The sequence below is a fragment of the Artibeus jamaicensis genome, unplaced genomic scaffold (assembly GCF_021234435.1).
Source record: "Artibeus jamaicensis isolate MK-2021 breed Jamaican fruit bat unplaced genomic scaffold, CSHL_Jam_final contig_332, whole genome shotgun sequence".
Lineage (NCBI taxonomy): Eukaryota > Metazoa > Chordata > Mammalia > Chiroptera > Phyllostomidae > Artibeus > Artibeus jamaicensis.
Genome location: NW_026521788.1, coordinates 15,024,839 through 15,043,040, shown reverse-complemented (window position 1 = coordinate 15,043,040; position 18,202 = coordinate 15,024,839). Strand labels below are relative to the sequence as shown.

The 18,202-nt window shown below is 36.5% G+C and overlaps 1 protein-coding gene across 2 annotated transcripts in view; it reads right to left on the bottom strand.

Moving 5' to 3' along the window:
• CABCOCO1 (ciliary associated calcium binding coiled-coil 1) overlaps window positions 1-18,202 on the bottom strand; it is a 118,253-nt gene that overhangs the window by 77,494 nt on the left and 22,557 nt on the right. For both annotated transcript variants that reach the window (XM_037139953.2, XM_037139954.2), the window contains 2 exons: window positions 8,542-8,686; window positions 3,955-4,027 (listed from right to left, as the gene is read on the bottom strand). In XM_037139953.2, the coding sequence (XP_036995848.2) occupies window positions 3,955-4,027; window positions 8,542-8,686 (218 nt within the window). The remainder of the gene's footprint in view (window positions 1-3,954; window positions 4,028-8,541; window positions 8,687-18,202) is intronic.

Below are 18,202 nucleotides of genomic sequence, written 5' to 3'. Positions count from 1 at the left end.
GACTCCAGTTCATGGGTCTTGGCATGTTCGTTTGTTATAGCTTGCCTCTGGAGACTGTAGGTGGGGCGAAGGATGATGCAGTTAGGTGTGCCAGTAGCATACATGTAGCATGTATCTGTTGTCTCTCCTGAAGGTCAGTAGCCACTACAGAGCTGCTATCCTATTGGATGTCAATGTCTGCGCTGGTTTCTTTAGCTTGAAGCAAATACTGTGGAGTCCAGGGCTCCACTCAAGCACCAGAGGGTGAACGGGCTGAGTAATGCAGTTGCCCTGAAAGTAGTCTCCTACTTGCTTTCATTTTTTCTGTCTAAAGCTTTCTCCCATTTTCATATCAATTGAGGATGCCTAAGAAACCTTCATTAACTCTTTATCATCTTCTTTGTACATACGAGGCTATGGATTCATCTAATCAATAATCTATAATTTTAGATACCATAAAGTGTCTCATTCAATGGATTTTGAAAATTTTGGTTTCATGGGGTTATGGATGGAAGAAGAGTTGTGTACACACTTCACTCTTTTGATAAAATCACTCTTCTATTCTGCAAAATTTCTTTCTGCTTCTTTTAGGTATGTATACATCCTGTTAGCCATTCAATATGGCCTACTTTGGTCTTTTAATAACATTAACCAGGTGTGGACACAGGACACGAGCACAGCCAGTAATATCAACACTGTGAGGAAGGACCTCTGTTCTGGAGCTGTTAAACTAGAGCTGACTGTGTCATGTCTCCTGCCAGCTGGAGGAAGCCAGTCTGCAGTAGAAGGGAATGAGGCCAAAACAGAGAGAATCATAGAGGTGGAAGAAAACTAGGATGAGAGAATGAGACATATGCATTCGTAATAGACATGCTCTCATGTACATACACACTTAATAACTTTGTCTCACTACTTAGGTCCAGTTAACCTTGGTCTAGCTTACCACATGTGTTTACCAGGTATTTTGAGTGGAATTTCTTTCATTTCCCCCACCCCCTAAATTATAATACATTGTCTGGCTAACTCATTTATGAACTAGAGATTTCCTATTAGATTCCATTTGCTCTTTTAAGCTCCCATGAGCCTTACATCTATAGGTCAGATGTTCCATCTTTGTCTTCTATTTCTTCCCATGGGATTATAACATTTGGTGTTCTATATTGTAATTACCTATTTATTCTTCTCTCTCTTTTCATCAGAGTGTGAATTCCTTGAGGACAAACATCGCTGCTTGTCACTGTGTACACCTGAAACTCAGTGCAAGGCTTAAACATAATAGGAACTCGATAACATGTTCTGAAACAGTAAATACACAATTGTATCACTGCAACATCTAATTTTAGTTGATGTCTGGCAGTAGATGCTGGGCTGGAACAATGAGTTGGGGTGTCTGCACTGAGTTCTTGATCATCACCATTGTGATCACCATCCAACAGAGTTCTTTGTGTGAACTTATTAAATATTTCTGGTAGTTTTTACTTAACAAAAGCAAAAGACAGCAGTTTCTAGGTTTCGGGGGGGGGCTCAGGCCAAGGAAAATATATATCCCCTAAAGAGATTCTGATTTACTTTCAATTCTTATGTCACAGAGTCTGTGAGCTAACTGCATTGTCAAAACAACAGACTTGGAGAGCTCCTGAAAGGCAGACCTCATCTCTTTAAATAAAGTGAGTGATTTCATGTACTCTATCTACTTTGGTGGTTGCAACTACAGGCATTTACTGCTTACATATTCTGATACATTGTATCATTACCCCAGCTCATTCCGGTTGTTCACTGCTTTTTTCAACATATGTAAACTGTAAACCACTGAATAAATAGCAAAACATGTTGATCATAAAATTATGTCTATTAAAAAGATTTCTAAATTACAAAAAATTCTCAGGTTAAGAATAATGATTTACTGAAATGTGCCTTCTTTGATCTAAGAATAACATGAAATTTCTTGGAAAAAAATGAGTAGAAATAGCTAGAAATAATCATTAAAAAACAAAAAAATCAATTAAACTAAAACCAAAGTAGAAGCATTATTTATATCCTTAATTAAAATTCATATTTATTATGCATTCTTAGAGGTGATTTGTGTGTTTTGTTCTAATCTTCCATCCACAATTTAAAAATGAAATTTCACCAGTTACTTAATTTGAATACTTGCCTGACAGGCAAATCTGGACCATTTGTGGGGTCATCGCGTGGCCCTTGTTTGGCCCCGGAGCACCGAGGTCGGCATGAATGATCACATTAGTGGGGAAGGCTCCTCCTGCCTCTTCCATGAAAGGTTTTTTATTTCATTAAAACAGATGTTTGCACCCACAGTTACCAGGCAATTCTAAAATGCCACAAAATATTGTATCATAGTAACTGCTTTAGTTAATCCTTTAAAATTCCATGAGAGGTCTAATTCAGGAAGACCCGATATCTTTCTTCAAGATGATTTTTATAGTTCAGATGGGCTTGGGGAAAATACGAAAGACCATGGCAAATAAGGGAGCCAATCCCTGTCTATTTTTCCATTTTATCTTTCCAGATGAATAAATGTCACCTAAATATATCCTTACAACAGAGAAGAAAGGCATGATTGTGCAATTAACAAAGGGAAAAGGGAGTTTTTTGTGACATTTTTTTCCTTGATGATTCTAAATCCCTGCTTGTGCTTCTGTTGAAGCCCCCACCGCTTCCCCAAAGTTGTGCCGAGTGAACGACGGGGGGACTGTGCGCCCCGCTGACAGCCACTGCGATGCTGCCACTCTGGATGACCTAATTCTCAATGGAAACGTTCCCAGCGAAACTTTGTCAAGTGACATTTAATTTAGGCTACTAGGACACTGCAAAGAAGACATTTTAAGGAAACTCAAAAGCAAAACAGTTGCTGGTTTTCCTTCAGCTCATTTTCAAAAGGGCACCATTAAAAACAAACACCCAAGTAGAGGGTAAGGTGGCTGATGTGTTTATGAAGCAAGCAATTTGTAAACACCAACACAATGACCCTCTGGAAGGCTGAATAGTTGGCAAATTCCATCTGGTTCTTAATATCGGTAAAATATAAAGATAACATAATACCCCCCTGTTAACTGTTTATTTCTGATCATAGCCACTCCTATCCCTTATACTTCTAAGCAATGTAGCCTCCTGAAGTACTAGAATACCTAAGAAGCTCTTTCTTATGGCATTTTTAGCCTCCCCAAAGGTGTTGCCTTACATGAAATTCACTTCTGGTCCTTCCAGATGTGTGATTATTTGTAAGGCTGTTCAAAAGTGTGTCCAGGTAGAGCACTGACCGTAGAACAGCTATTCTATGCATCATCACTGAATCACTTATATAGTGTTAGTTGAAGGATTACTATGTCCTGCATTATACTGTATGCTGTGGTAGATCCTTTTCTTCAAGCAAATAATAGTCAGGTGGTATTGACCATATTATCAATGCACATAACAATCCATATGTATGTGCTTATTGGTGTGGAAAAGTAGCCAATTTTCAGCAGAAAGAATTAATCGGAATAAAATAATGGAATGTGGTTGAAGAGTATGCCTAAATCCCCTCCTTTGAGACGTGATGCAATTAAAGAAGGTTTGTTTCACTGAGGAAGTGCGATCTGAATTAGGAATTAAACGAATAGCCGAAAAATAAATGTGAAATTAGAAGAGATTTAACAGGATTAATTTATCTCACTTTTCCCGATTTTATTTCTATGAAGACATACATGCCCTACCCAATTGAGCTTTGTCGCATAATCAATCCATAAATACCTAAAGTATACACGATTAACAATGCTGTTAATGCCAAAAGACAGCTTATTTTCTTAATCTGAAGCTCACTTTATGTAATTATTCTTTTTGTAAACCACTAGTTGGTTATATTAACACTTGAGTAATCTTGACAAGAACTTGCTTTAAGCGGTTAAAGATCCAGATGCTGATCAGCATGCATTAAGTGATTCAGCTTAATTAGTCCCATCTAGATAAATTACTTACCTCAGTTCCTATCACAATTTCTTTCCTGGTAGAGTAGAACAGAAATTCATATAGCTTGTAGTGTTGAAATAAGCTGAAATATAAAATGAATGTGCAACTGTGATAAACTTATTTCAGGAAAAAAAGCAAATATGTAAGAGTGTTTATTAAAGGTAAGCTCTTCACAATGACTGAGCTAAAGACATTAAACACTACTATGGACTTAAGCAGCTCCTTTATTACAAAATGAATTTGGAATAAATTAATTTTATTTATAAATACTAAGAAATTAAAGGTTTACTTTTTGAGACATTGACAATATAGCACAGTATCTAAAATAACATCAGTAAATTAATCATGATAAGTACATAGGTTTGGGATAAGGGAGTAATTATAATTCAACTTGACATTTCCTGGCTTACGACTAAATAATACACTGTCCCTAAATAACACAAAAACTTCCCATTATTTTTCATATTTGCTCTAAACTGGAGTTAGTTTCTTCTGGTATGAATGGCACTGAATTCTATAATCTACTTCTATATCAATTGCTTCTTCTCCCATTTTAAAACTGTTTCAAGATTAAATTAATCTCGATAACTCCTGAAATATGATACATGAATTGAAATCTATTTAGAAGATGTCTAATTTTCTTGTAGAATAGCTGATCACATATCAAAGAGAGGAATTAATTTAAGAAAGATAATTTTTCAATTCCTACCCTAAAGACCAAGTGGTCAGTGTCTAAAAATTATAAAGAGCCAAATATATTAATAATATATGAGTTTCTTATACACATATTTCTAGTAAGTTTAAAGATCTCAGCAATGTATTATTAAAAGTTAAAATTTTACTGAAGGGCTGACTTCTAATATACTGTTTGTGATAATATTTGAATATTTCTAATTCTCTTCCTGCTGGTTGGGAAAATTAATAGACTCATAATACAGCAAAATGCCCAAGAACAAAAAATTGTCTTAGTGGTTTCTCTTTCACTCTGGTGCCTTTTGCTATTTAAGAAAATTGATTTTAATATAACTGAGAAATTAACATTTGCAAAATGTAGCTACAGAGCATGTATAATAATGGCTTCTTCTGAATGCTGTAATGGATCAAAGTTTCAATTCATTTGAAATCAATGAAGAAATCCTCAGGCAGCTGAGTCTCTGTGAGTTATTTGCAGTTGATCTCACTACTAACATATTCCATTAAAAAGTGATGGGTGTGCAGACTCACTTATTGTATTTTGGTGGGGGGCAAAACTCTAATACATTCAAATTAGTCATCAACATTCAGAAAATTAACTTAGCTTTTTACACTACTTTGATTTGTTGGCTAAAAAAATACATCAAGATTAGTGAAGTTTGATAATTCCATGAAACAAAATAAATTCAAATTCTCCCTTCCTTACATTGCTTACCTAGAGAAAGTTTTAAGGTTAAAAAGATTACACTGACAATAACTAATTTGAGCAGAAAAATTAAAAACTGTGAAGTATTTTGTAAATAGTTTGGCTTCCTCTCAGAGAATTTGTATAAAATTTTTCTTTCTGCATCTTGAAATTAATTCATAAGTCTTCCTTCCAGAAACTTCATAATCCTTCATTTATTCTCCTCATCGCATATAGTAATTAGACTTTCCCACACCAACAGGGAAATTCATGACTTAGATGCCATGGTCAAAGCAAGGTTGGGGCAAGGCCAGGACAAGAGTGAGAGAGAGGAGGGGAGAGAGGCATATCACTCAGGGGCAGGTCAAGATGCCTCCATGGGTCTGCCCCACACTGGTCTGCACCTTGGCTGGGGTGCCTTAATCCCCCAAGGCATATTGGCTGGTCTTCCCTGGGAGCCAAGGGGTACCTCTGCTATGAGAGTACATCTCCTTCCTCTTCCTTTCGACTACCGGCTGACTCAAACCCATAGACTATTTTTGTTAAACATGTTGACTTAGACATAAATCAAAAGAAAAATACCCAGAATGAGAATGGGTCAAGACATCTGGCTCCATGCCAGAAAGTGTGCTACCCTCTTGTGCACAAAGGAGCACTGTCCATTGTCTTATATTGTGCATGCGCCTCTGTACATTGCCTTCAGCCAGTGCTCAGGGAGTGGGCAGAATACACAGTGACAGAAGTGTGCTTGGGCCGGGGACATGCACATACCTAAATGATGTCTTATAGTCAAGAGCTGCAGGAGTATTTATATTTGTATTTGTATGTTATCCAATGCTTACGACTGTATAAACTGCATAAGAAGATTCATCAGTACTTACAGTAATGTTGGGGAGGAATTTTGGTATTAGTTTATTTCAAATCAGAGACACATAACAGAATATGCGATCTAGACCAGCAATTTTCAACCTTTTTCATCTCAAGGCACATATAAACTACTAAAATTCTGTGGCACACCAAAAATATATATATTTTTGGTGATCTAACAAAAAATAGGTATAATTTTGATCCATCTATATGAGGTGGCTGTTCTGTTGGCTGTTGTCATTTTATACTTGACAATCTAAGGGAAAAGAGGTCCGTGGCCCTGACTAAATAGTCAGGTATTGCACACTTTAAACATTCTTGTGGCACAGTGGATGAAAATAGCTGATTTAGACCCTGTTAACAGTATCAAATGAGATTTCAATTTTACTGCCAGTTAACTTTCATATGCTGTGGGGTCATGTTCCAAAAACTACTCTCCCTAAAGTGATGAGAGCTTTCACTGGCTGAGTAAATTAAATATTAGGTTAAATTGAAGCATGCTTATACTTTCAGTAATTGAGTTAGCTTCATATTTATAACATTTCTTTGTAGTCATTAAAATAAAAAGTATTATGTGATTTAATTGCCATTAAATTTACATTTGTGGATCTATGAGGCATTCTGAACAGGTGTATAGAAAAGCACATTTCTCTTTATACAATTTCAGTATCGATCCCAGATATCCTACTAACTGAGACTTTATTTTTTGTAACAGGTATATTTAAAATGTATAATTTCTTTGAAATCACAGTATGAAGATTTGATAGCACCAAAATAGTTCTGATTTACTTTATGTAACTAGTATCTCAAAAATATATTTTTTTAGGAAACTAGGGATTTTTGGTATGCAGTTACCCTGGGTAGAATCTAACAGTGACTAACACTGACACCTCCTCTTAACCATTTGCTGAAATAAAATGTTAGGAAGTACACTGATGGAGAGAGATGAGATGAAGGAGAAAAGCGCCGCCATCTTTCACCATCCAGAAGCTGTCATTGCAGCACCCGCACTGGTTTTGCTACTGTGGTTCACAGTCAGTCCCAGTGCCCATTATAAACCTCCTGGGCTCAGAACTTCTCCGTAAAAGTGTGCTCTGTAAAAGAGACCTAGCAGGCTCAAACAGAGAGAAAGGGAAAAACGAATGCTCTACAAAAGTGAGGAGGATGCCCTCTGTCCAGCGATTCCCAAGCCCTGAGATGCAGGAAGAACTTGGGGATCAGGGTCTCCTTGGATTCTGTATTTTCACCCCCTCCTCTTCCCCGACACAAGGACCTTGCTTTATTGATTGGTATGAAGACTACTGTGGCTTTCAGTGGGAGACCCACATCAGAGGTGTGCTTCTACATTAAGAAATCAAATCAAATGCTGTTATATAAAAACATATCATGTATCATTGTTAATTCATGCCAGAAACCAGTATATAAACCTTATCATATTAAACACATTAATATTTAAAAAGCTTCCAGAGTACAACCAGGATTTTTGCCAAGCAAACCATGAGCATGTCTAGGACATCATGAAGCACCCTCCATTTTGGAATTTTAAAATTTAAAGTTGGAAACATTGTAGTACACAGTATGAGGATCAAAGATATTCTGTGGAAGCTTTTAGCTAGACAAAGGAAAGATTTTTACAAACTCTGTTTAAACATTTGCAAACTCTAAAAATGTCCCCTGGGCAAGATGCATGATTCTAACACAGACTTTGTGACAGATTAAATAAAAACACAGGTTTCTTAGTTCACCAACAAAGAATCACTGTAACAAAAATACTTTCCCTCCATATAACATCATTTTCTAAGCAGAAAGAAAAACTTACTGAATTTAATTGGTCAATACTACAAAATATTTCCAGACACATAATAAATTTGAGGAAGTATATACATAAATCTTTTTAATTTCTAGTACAAATCATTTAAAATAAATATTTAAGTGAAAATGAATGTTGCTCTTTAAAATGTAAAATTCTGATGTCAAGGCCAACTACCTAAAATATAAATTCTATTGTAATCAAGTCTGAAAAATCTGAAAGAATCATTTTATTTATAAAATGGTATTAGAAATTTAGAGGAAAAAGAAATACAGATAATTTATTATAATCCTTAAAAAATCATATTTATCAAACACAACCCTTCTTTTCAGAGTGTGAGGGTAACTTAATCATTCAATGTCCTGACTTTTATTTATTAATGGAAGATTAGAATATTATGATTATTTATTATGATTATTTAATTACTGCATAAATTCTGTAAATGTCAAACTTTGCTAAAAATTGAATTAGTTTTTATTTAGTAGACATTTTCTAGAAGACGTGAAATAAAATATAAATGCTACTGAAAAGAAATCCATACCTGATTTTTAAGTAATCAATAATAGCATTGGCTTGTTTTATATCAAAGATACTCCATTTCTCATTCTTCTGCAAATGGGATGGTCCTATTTCAGCCATAACCTCCCCAAGCCATTTTAAGCTGTCTTCTAAGGACATGTGCAGTGCTGAAATACAACCCAGGGAAGGCTTAGGCATTATTTTGGTAGATGTTTTCGAACAAAGTAATCCAAGAGGTCTTTAGGGTGAAAAATATACTCTTCCATAATTTGTGAGGACAAATTTTAAGACTATTGTTTCTCTATGATAATTAGTAATTATATTTGGAGTAAAACAATAGCAGCTGACACACCCAATAACTGTAAATTCTATAACACTACACAATTGCCTGAAGAATTTATGTTTTTATTTTAAAACACACAAAAAGTGAAATCTATCTAAAGATTACTTTGAAATGGAAAAGAAATATTTTTATGATATTCAAATAACAGCACATACAGAAATGACACAGAAGTTGGTTGGAGTAGCTGGTGAGGACGGCTAGCTACAAGGGAGATTCAGTCACTGTGGACTGCGGAGATGAACTCAAAGCTGAGATTGTAAATGAATAGTTGACCAACACTTGGCTTCAGCTGATTGTTACCATGCAGAAATTTGGGCTTGAAGATCTTCAATGGATGCCAGAAATGTGGATTTTTATGTAAAATGTAAAGATTATTTTTCCTTTCCAAGGTATAGACTTGTAATTCTGTAAGCTGTTCTCAAATTATACATGGTGGTGGTGGTGGTGAGAACCAGATGGCAATGTGGTAAGAGTGACAGGGACACCACTGTGCCACCATTACCAAAACAAACAAGTCAATGATATGGTCTATTATCCTGCAACTAGAAAAAAACAAATAGAGTGACACTATCTTTTATGGCATTTGTTCAGGCAAAAAAAGAAGATGTCAAAAGCCTTCAACAACTCTTATAGTGTCTATAATATAAGTATTAACTTCTATTTTCTTTTCATGTTTGGTTATATTATGAGTTTCACTCATGGCAGGCAAATATTATGCGCAATCCACACACACCCACTGCTCCCCACGTCCTGAGGTGAATCCAGCTAGTGGGGCTGTCCAGAATGTCCTTTGCTGACAAGTGATGGTTGGCTGTATGGAAGGAAAACTGAAAAGGCTTAAGGTGAAGAGCTGAAAAGCTCTAGCAAAAGCAAGGTTGAACCAGCTGCTTGGAAGAGGTGAATGGGCTGTCAGGAGTATGCGCTGCTCAATGAGAACCCCACCCTCCCAGTGCTAACCACACTTCTATCTCTCTTAGGAAACCATCAATACACTTTGTACTTCCTGCCAGTGGAGTGAATTTTTCAGGGAGGTAGGAATGGAGAATGCAGAGGAGTTATGAGAACATAGGCGGGTTGTTGGACGCTGCCATTTCTGGGGTTCACAGCTACTTTTTCTCTCTGGTGCTATGCTCCCCCAAATTACTAATAAAATGACAGTAATCTATAATTTTAGGAAGATGTTATAAATACTAACTTATGATTTGTTTAATTTAGATTGTTTCACACTTGTAGAAATTAGAAAGAAGCAAATAAATATATAACAATTAAAATCTGGTTTAATGCATGAAAACTGGTCTGTTTCTCATAGGCTCCCTCTGGATCATCTTCCCTGGATGTCAGACACACAAATTGTTGCTGGCTCACTAGGCTTTACTATAGTATCCTGAGTGGAGTTCAATTTTATTGCATATTTCTTTTTCCATAACACATTTCTTTTGAAAATAGTAGGAGTAACTTCACAAATGAAAAGTCTATTGACTAAAAGCAATTAAAAATGAATGGATTAAAAATGTGAATTACTTTATTAATAAAATGGTCTTAATTAGAGATGCAAAAATTCTTAGATAATTGATTATAATTTTACATGTAATTATACTTATCAAGGACAAAATTCCTTATGCTGAAATACAACTGACTCTTTAAAACTGTTTTTTTTTATTTCTAGTGTCTTTTCATAGATAATGGTTTTAAAAATTAAGAAAGTTATCATTTCACTTATCTAACTAAAATGTTTGCTTTTAAAAATTACATTTAGTGATGCAGTTGAAATGTGAAAGATGAAACTATTTAAGTAATAAGGGCTGTTAGAAATAGAATTTGTCTGAAAATTCAGGGTAATGAAAGAGCACACTAACTAGACATAGGATTAGTTGGAAGACTTAAGTTGGTACCTCATAACTGCCGCTGACTAGCTAGGTGATCTAAGTTTTATTTCCCTTATCTGTAAATGAAAGTAACATCAATATTCAAAGTTATAGTGCTGTTGTGAGGGTCGAATAACAAGAAGGCAAAATAAAAACAGAAATCTTGAATTAAAGAACAAACTGATGGTAACCAGAGGGGAGGGAGAGAGAGAAAATGGGGGGAAATAGGGGAAGAGCCATCAAGGAACATGTATGCAGGCATACAGACAAGGCCAAGGGGGTAGGTTTGAGGGTGGGAATCGGGGATGGGTGGGGTGGGGTGAAAATGGAGATAACTGTACTTGAACAACAATAAAAAAAGAGAAATGCATCTGAAACTCTTGGTATATTGAAAAGATACATACACTACTATATTACATATATATAGTGCTTTCTAGAATTCAGCCCAAAGTATTTGATGAAGTATTCAAGAGGATGGTCTCTCACCCACTGGTCTTAGAAGTTATTTAACCTCTCTAAATCTTATTTATGTTTCTCCTTTTTAAAATGGAGAGAATAATAGAACTATCTCATAAAATTGTGTGTGAATTAAATGAGACAAGGCAAATGACATTGTGACGGGCACAAGTCAATCATATTTCATTTTAGCTATTACTATAATTATTAACATTCTTATTTGGGGGGAAACAAGTCAACTTCATAGAACTAAAAAGTATTCTATGGTTATTCATTAATATTTGTGTTATATGCAGGTGAATCAATCTAGGCCCATGGGTCTGGAGAGAGACCACATATCCAAACTCTCAAATACTTTACAGCTTATCCTTGGTCAGGCCCTAGAAAAACCAGACCCTGAAATATATATTGTTAAGACAACTGGACAAATCCTATATATTTCACAATCATTGAGTTGATCCAGGTGGGTTGTCCCTGCGCAGAATGCCTTGTAGTTAACACAGCGCCAGTTTGAAACAGATCAGAAACTGAGCCAGTAGAAAATGCAGTTCCCACACTGGAATTGTACTAACAATGATCGACCGCACTGCAGCCAACAGCCCAGCCTGGGCTCTTCAGTGCGCTTTTCCCGTTAAGATGTTGCTGTGTGGGCATGGGCACTGGTGCTCAGGACTCCACCAGCTCTTGGTCTAAGTGTAAACCTGGTTTACCTCTTCCCTTGGCTAAGATTACATCTGTCCCTGATGATTACTGTAACCTTGCCGGGTTTAAAAGTTTGAGGGGATTTTTTTTTATTGCTAGAAGGAAAAACTTAGGTCCCTTGCTTTTTTTTCTGGTTAGGTTTTACATATGTACTTTCACTCTCTCATAGTTTATGAGAAGTTAGATGGAACCTAATCAAGTTTAAAAATTCATTTTTGAACTAATATCAACAATATAAAGTTTCACATAAAAGAAATATTCTTGGGTCAGTTATAAGTTATGGAAAAAGCTTAAAATGGAAATATCTTGTCAGATTTGGAATTGAGGTTCACGAAAATTTTTTACTCCCCTTTATTCTGTTTCCAGTTTGTAAATACTCAGCTCAGGGGTTGCAATGGTTAGGACTGCTTATGTCCTATATTCCTTTCACAGCTGAATTTTTGTGTAGGTGCTGCATTCACATGATTCAAAAAACGCATGGGAAAATATACTATGGAAGGACTTCCGTTGAGTCCTGTTGCCCAACATGCCCGGTTCCCACACCCTTCTCTATAGAAAACTTTGATAATGTTTTTTTCTGTATTCTCCTAGAATTCCTTTGCACGTATAACAAACAAAAGCATATGTAGCCTCATTTTGTCTTTTTGTAAACAAAAGCACACAATTCTGTATCTTGCTTTATTCAATAACTACAGTTTCTCATACAATTCTAACAAAGTTTCCCCTTTCCTTTTTACAGCTGTATTGTATTTCATTTTAGGGATAGACTAATCCCTACTAATTACCTTTAATTCCAGAGTAGTGTTAGATTTACAGAAAGGTTACAATAATATCACAGAGTCCCCAAATATCCCATAGACAGTTTTCCGTATTGTTAATATTGCTGTGGTACATTTGGCACAACTAATGAACAAATACTTTTGAGGGGTTTCTTAGCTTTTATTAAAGCCTGTTTTAGCTTCCAGGGTTTAATCCGGAACATCCCATTACCTTTAGTTCTTGGTTCTTCTTGGGCTGTATGGTTTCTTGTTTTGATGGCCTGGACAGTTTCAAGGACTAGTCAGGTACTTTGTAGTGTGTAATTCAATTTGGTTTCATTTGCTATTTTTTGTCATGATTGACAGGGGTTACTGGTTTCGGGAGGAAGACGACAGCGCCATTTTCATCACAATATGGAAGGATCTATACTGTTAGACCTGGCTCATCAGTAATGGTATTGGCCTTAATCGCCTGGCCGAGGCAGTGTTTGTCAGGCTTCTCTGTTGTAAAGTTACTGTCCTTGCCCTCTCTGTACTGTCTTCTGAAGAAGTAAGTCACTGTGCAGCCCACACCTCAGGGGTGGGAGTTGTGCTTCAACTTCTGGAGGGTGAATTATCTACATGAATTACTGAGAATTTAGTGTGAGAGATTTATCTATGTACCCCAGGTCATTATTTATTCCATCATTACTTGTACCAGTGTGAGTTCATGGATGTTAATTTTCTAGTTAGACTATAATTCAACATGCATTATTTTGTTCAAATTGTTCCAACTTTAGGGCTCTTCATTTTCATTTTGAGTACATACTTTTGGCAATTAACGTTGGCCCAGGGTCTTTTATGACCCTTACTCCAGGTCTACAGACATTTTTCTTGGGAGCCCTGGTTCCTTTTATTAAAGAATGAAATTATAAACCTGGCTGGGGTGGTGCAGTGGACTGAGGGCCTGCCTGTGAACCACAGGGTCACTGGTTTGATTCCCAGTCAGGACACATGCCTGGGTTGTGGGCCAGGTCCTCAGTAGAGCGTACATGAGAGGAAATCACACGCTGATGTTTCTTTCCCTTTCTTTCTCCCTCCCTTCCCCTCTCCAAAATATAAATAAATAAAATCTTAAAAAAAAAAACACAACTAGACCTGGGTTCTGGGTATGCTCATTGCTACTGAGAAGTCATTGCTTGTAGGCCCCCTCTGTGGGCTGAACTAGGAAATGTATGTGTGTATGTGTATGTGTACTTAACTATGTAACTATACATCTGTGTCTATATTAAGTCAAACATAAGTTCACACTGATGGTTCCAGGTGAAACTTCTAATCTTTTGCTTTTAGGAACATTACTGTAATTAATGACTTTACATATATGTATCCAATTACATGCGTGGGAGTGGATATGTAGGATAAAATCCCTAAAGTGGAATTGCTGGGTCAAAGGGATAATACATTTGTAAATTTGATAGCTAGCCACTAACCTACACTCTGGAGGGGGGTTTCATGTATACTTTATTAGCAGTATAGGAGCCCACCTGTGTTCTTCCAGCTTTGACGACTGAGAATGCTACCAAAATTTTGTGGTTTTGTCCATTTGATAGATGAGAAATGACATTTCTGTGTAGTTTTAGTCAGCATTTTTCGTATTAACATTATGGCTGAACTTTTCGTTTGCTTAAAAATCATTTGCGTTTATTTAGTCACATCCTAGGCAACCTCTTCTATTGCACTATTGGGCTTTTTCTTCCTGCTTTTGCACGCTCTTTTTATAATTCAGAACTAAACTGATGCTATGCAGGATGCAGTAATTTTCCCAGTTTGTTATTCTTCTTTTGATTTTTCTTTTAAGAAATTACTTGTATTTTTTGTTACAGACTTTTGACTTTTATATATCAAATTTAACTACCTTTGTCTTTATGGCTTTATGGCTTAGAGGCATAATTATAAATGTCTTTCTCATCTAAGGCTGTAAAGAAAAACCATGTTTTCCTCTAACGTTTTTATAGTTCCACTTATTTTACATTTAAGCCTTTGATCCATTTGGAATGTATTCTGGTTTATGAACAGAGAGGAGTTTGGATACAATTTTATTTTTATTTTCTTCTAGATGGACCTCTAGTCGTCTAGATGAAAAAGTCCATTTTTTCACCACAGACATGAGATGCCATTTTATCAAACACTGAATTCCGATGCCTGCTTGGATCCGTTTCTAAACTTTTGGTCTCCTGTTCAGTCACTCACCACTGTGTTTAAATATTTGAGATTTTATAAACACTACTACATACTAATACTTCTAATAACAATATATGCTATAGCTTATTATACTTTTTAAAGACAGATTTTACAGTTTTAAAGAGTTTTCTGGCTATTTGCATTTGTTTATTTTCAATATTTTTGTGAGAATCACCTTGCCTAGTAACCCTCCCCTTGGCAAAAATATCGACAAAAAATCTGTTGGTATTTTTATTGGAATGCTAATATTTTAAATTAACTTGAGATTTAGCATCTTTATGCTGTTGAAGTAGAGAATATTATGAGTTTTTTCTAAATGTGGAAAAACTTCCTTTGTGGCCTTTTTTATTTTCAACAAATTTATGTTTTATTAGTTGCAACACTTTCTAATAAAAAATATGTTTATTCTGTTCCCAGAAGTTTTCTTTCTATAGCACTAGCATATGTGTTTTTTAAGTTTATTCCTTGGTAGTTTTTCTTTCTTGTTAAAGCAAATATATTTGCTTTCCTTAAATCTTTTATATTTGTTTTTATACACACATATTTAAAAAATTATTATACAGAGGAATTGACTTTCGCTTTTGCTGTACAGTTTCACGAACTTGGATGGGTCAGGTAACCACCAGAACCACAACCAGAGGACAGACAGTGACATCACATAAAAAAACTCCCTCCAGAGCCATCATGAGGGAAAAGGGGAAGGGTCAGCAAGGAACATGTGTAAATGACACATGGACAAAGCCAAAGGGGGTAGGTTCAAGGGTGGGAGGCGGAGTGGGTGGGGCGGGGCTCTGGTGGGGTGAAAATGGAGACAACTGTACTTGAACAACAATTAAACAAAACAAAACAAAATAAAAACTCCCTCATGCTCTCTTGCATACCCTTCCCACCCCAATCTCTGATTTGTTCTCCATCACTATAGCTGTTAACCATTTTGAGAATATCCTACAAATGTAATCACACAGTATACAATCTCTGAAGACCGATTTCTTTAAATCTGTGTGATGCTTTTGAGATTCATCCAAACTATTGGGAGTGTAATGGTTTATTCATTCTCGTTGCCATGTAGTTTCAGTGTCTGAACATGGTTTGTTTACTTGTTCACCTATTGACAGTCATCAAGACTGTTTTCAGTTTGGGGCACTTACGGGTAAAGCAACTATAAAAAAACTCATGTATGGGTTTTTGTGTGAACACATGTTTTTCTTTCATTAGTATAATGCCGAGGAGTGGGTCATATAATTTTATAAGACACTGCAAACAATTTTCTACAGCATCTGGGCCATCTCACACTGACAAAACTCTTGCTCTAGCTGCTCTGTGTCCTTCTCAGAACTTGGATTGTCAGTATTTTTAAACGTTTTTGCCATTCTAATAGGTGTGTAGTGCTACCAGAGTGCTTTTAATTTACATTTCCCCAAAGGCTAATGATGCTACAAAATTTTATGTGTATATTTGCATCCTTTTATCTTCCATGGTAAAGAATTCTATTAAAATTCTTTGCCATTTTATAAACTTTATTTTAGAATAAATTTATATTTATAGAAAAGTTACAAAAATAGTGCTGAGAATTCTTGCATACCTCATACAGAATTTATCTTACTTTTTAACATCTTATATTTGGGCACATTTATTATAACTAATAAGCTGATATTGATATATCATAATGAGCTGAAGTCCATGTTTGTTAGATGTCCTTAATTTTTACTTAATGTCCTGTTTGTGGTCCAGGATCTCATCCAGGATGGCATTATATTTATTAGTGATGTCTCTTGGCATTCCCCTAGACTGATACTTTCTTTTCTTGTTTTTGGAAACCTTGTCAGTTTGAGGAATACTGCTCAGATATTTTGTACAATTTCTTCACTTTGCATTGTCTGATGTTTTTCTCAAGGTCAGACAGAAATGATGGGTTTTGATGGCTTTGCTTATTTTTAATAGGATTGTTTTCTTATTGTTGAGATTTGAGAGTTCTCTATATATTATGAACACAAATGTTTGACAGCTATGTTTTTTCCTGCCTGTAGTTTGTCTTTTCATTCTATTAACAGTGATATACTTGAACAAGAGTTTGATCTCCAAAATATATACAAAGGATTCACACAACTCAACACCAGGAAAACAAACAATCCAATTGAAAAATGGGCAAAGGACCTAAACAGACCCTTCTCCAAGGAGGACATACAGAGGGCCCAGAGACATATGAAAAGGTGCTCAGCATCACTAGCCATCAGAGAGATGCAAATTAAAACCACAGTGAGATACCACTTCACACTGGTCAGAACGGCCATCATAACCAAATCAACAAACAAGTGTTGGAGAGGATGTGGAGAAAAGGGAACTCTAGTGCACTGTTGGTGGGAATGCTGACTGGTTCTGATACAGGGTGCAGCCAGGGGGGGCCCCAAAAAAAGGATTTGGAATGATGTCCAGAATTCAAAGTGTATAGGAATATTGGAGACATATAAGATGTCCTCACCACCCCCCCCAGGGGGAAGAGACAAATAGAGCCAGGGCCATTGAGAGCTATTTTGCATAACAATAGTTTTGCAGCTAACCTCTGAAATGATCATTTAACATATCTATAACCTTTAACTGGCTTCATAGATATGTTAAATAGTTGTGGCCAAGTTTTGAGCCAGGGAGAAAGAAGTAGCTGGTACTCAAGATGCAACTAGGGGGCTGTGCACCCCTGAGGGAGAGGTGCCTGCGTGAGAGCTTGGAAAAGATGGGCTCCAGGACATGAGGGAATAACTGCCCAGGTGAAAGGGAAAACCACACAGCTTTTCCAGAATGGAGATCCCTGCAGCCAGGTGAAGAAAAAAGCCACATGCTTTTGGTGGAATGCAAACCCCGCCACGTGGCCTGGAAAGCAAGAGAGACTTTGACTAGAACTGGGTACAAAGAACTCTTGCCAGTGGACCATGAGAAGGTGCCACGCGATTGGATTAACGAAAGATCCTGCCTACACGGTGATACAGCTGGTGGTGCCAGCGGCCTAAAACACAGACGTGTGTTCTTTTCCTGATTTACGGTACCCAGAGTTGGGACAGTGGGAGAAGGGAGCTGTGTGGGTGTAGGTGTATTACCCTAAAGGACTTTGATATTTTAGTGTAGGCATTAAGCCTAAATAGCATTAAATAGACATTTTGTTTCCTTTTCACAAATCTCTGGTATTGAGAGATGTCTTTCCAATTGGCGGCGGACAGAAGAGCCCAGCAGACATCAATATTTTGTCCTTGGGAGGGTCCCCTGTTGTATAGCAGTTTTTGGCATCCCTAGGTGGGCCAAATATTATATCGCCCCCCCCCCACCCCGACCTCTTGTTCGGTATCAGTT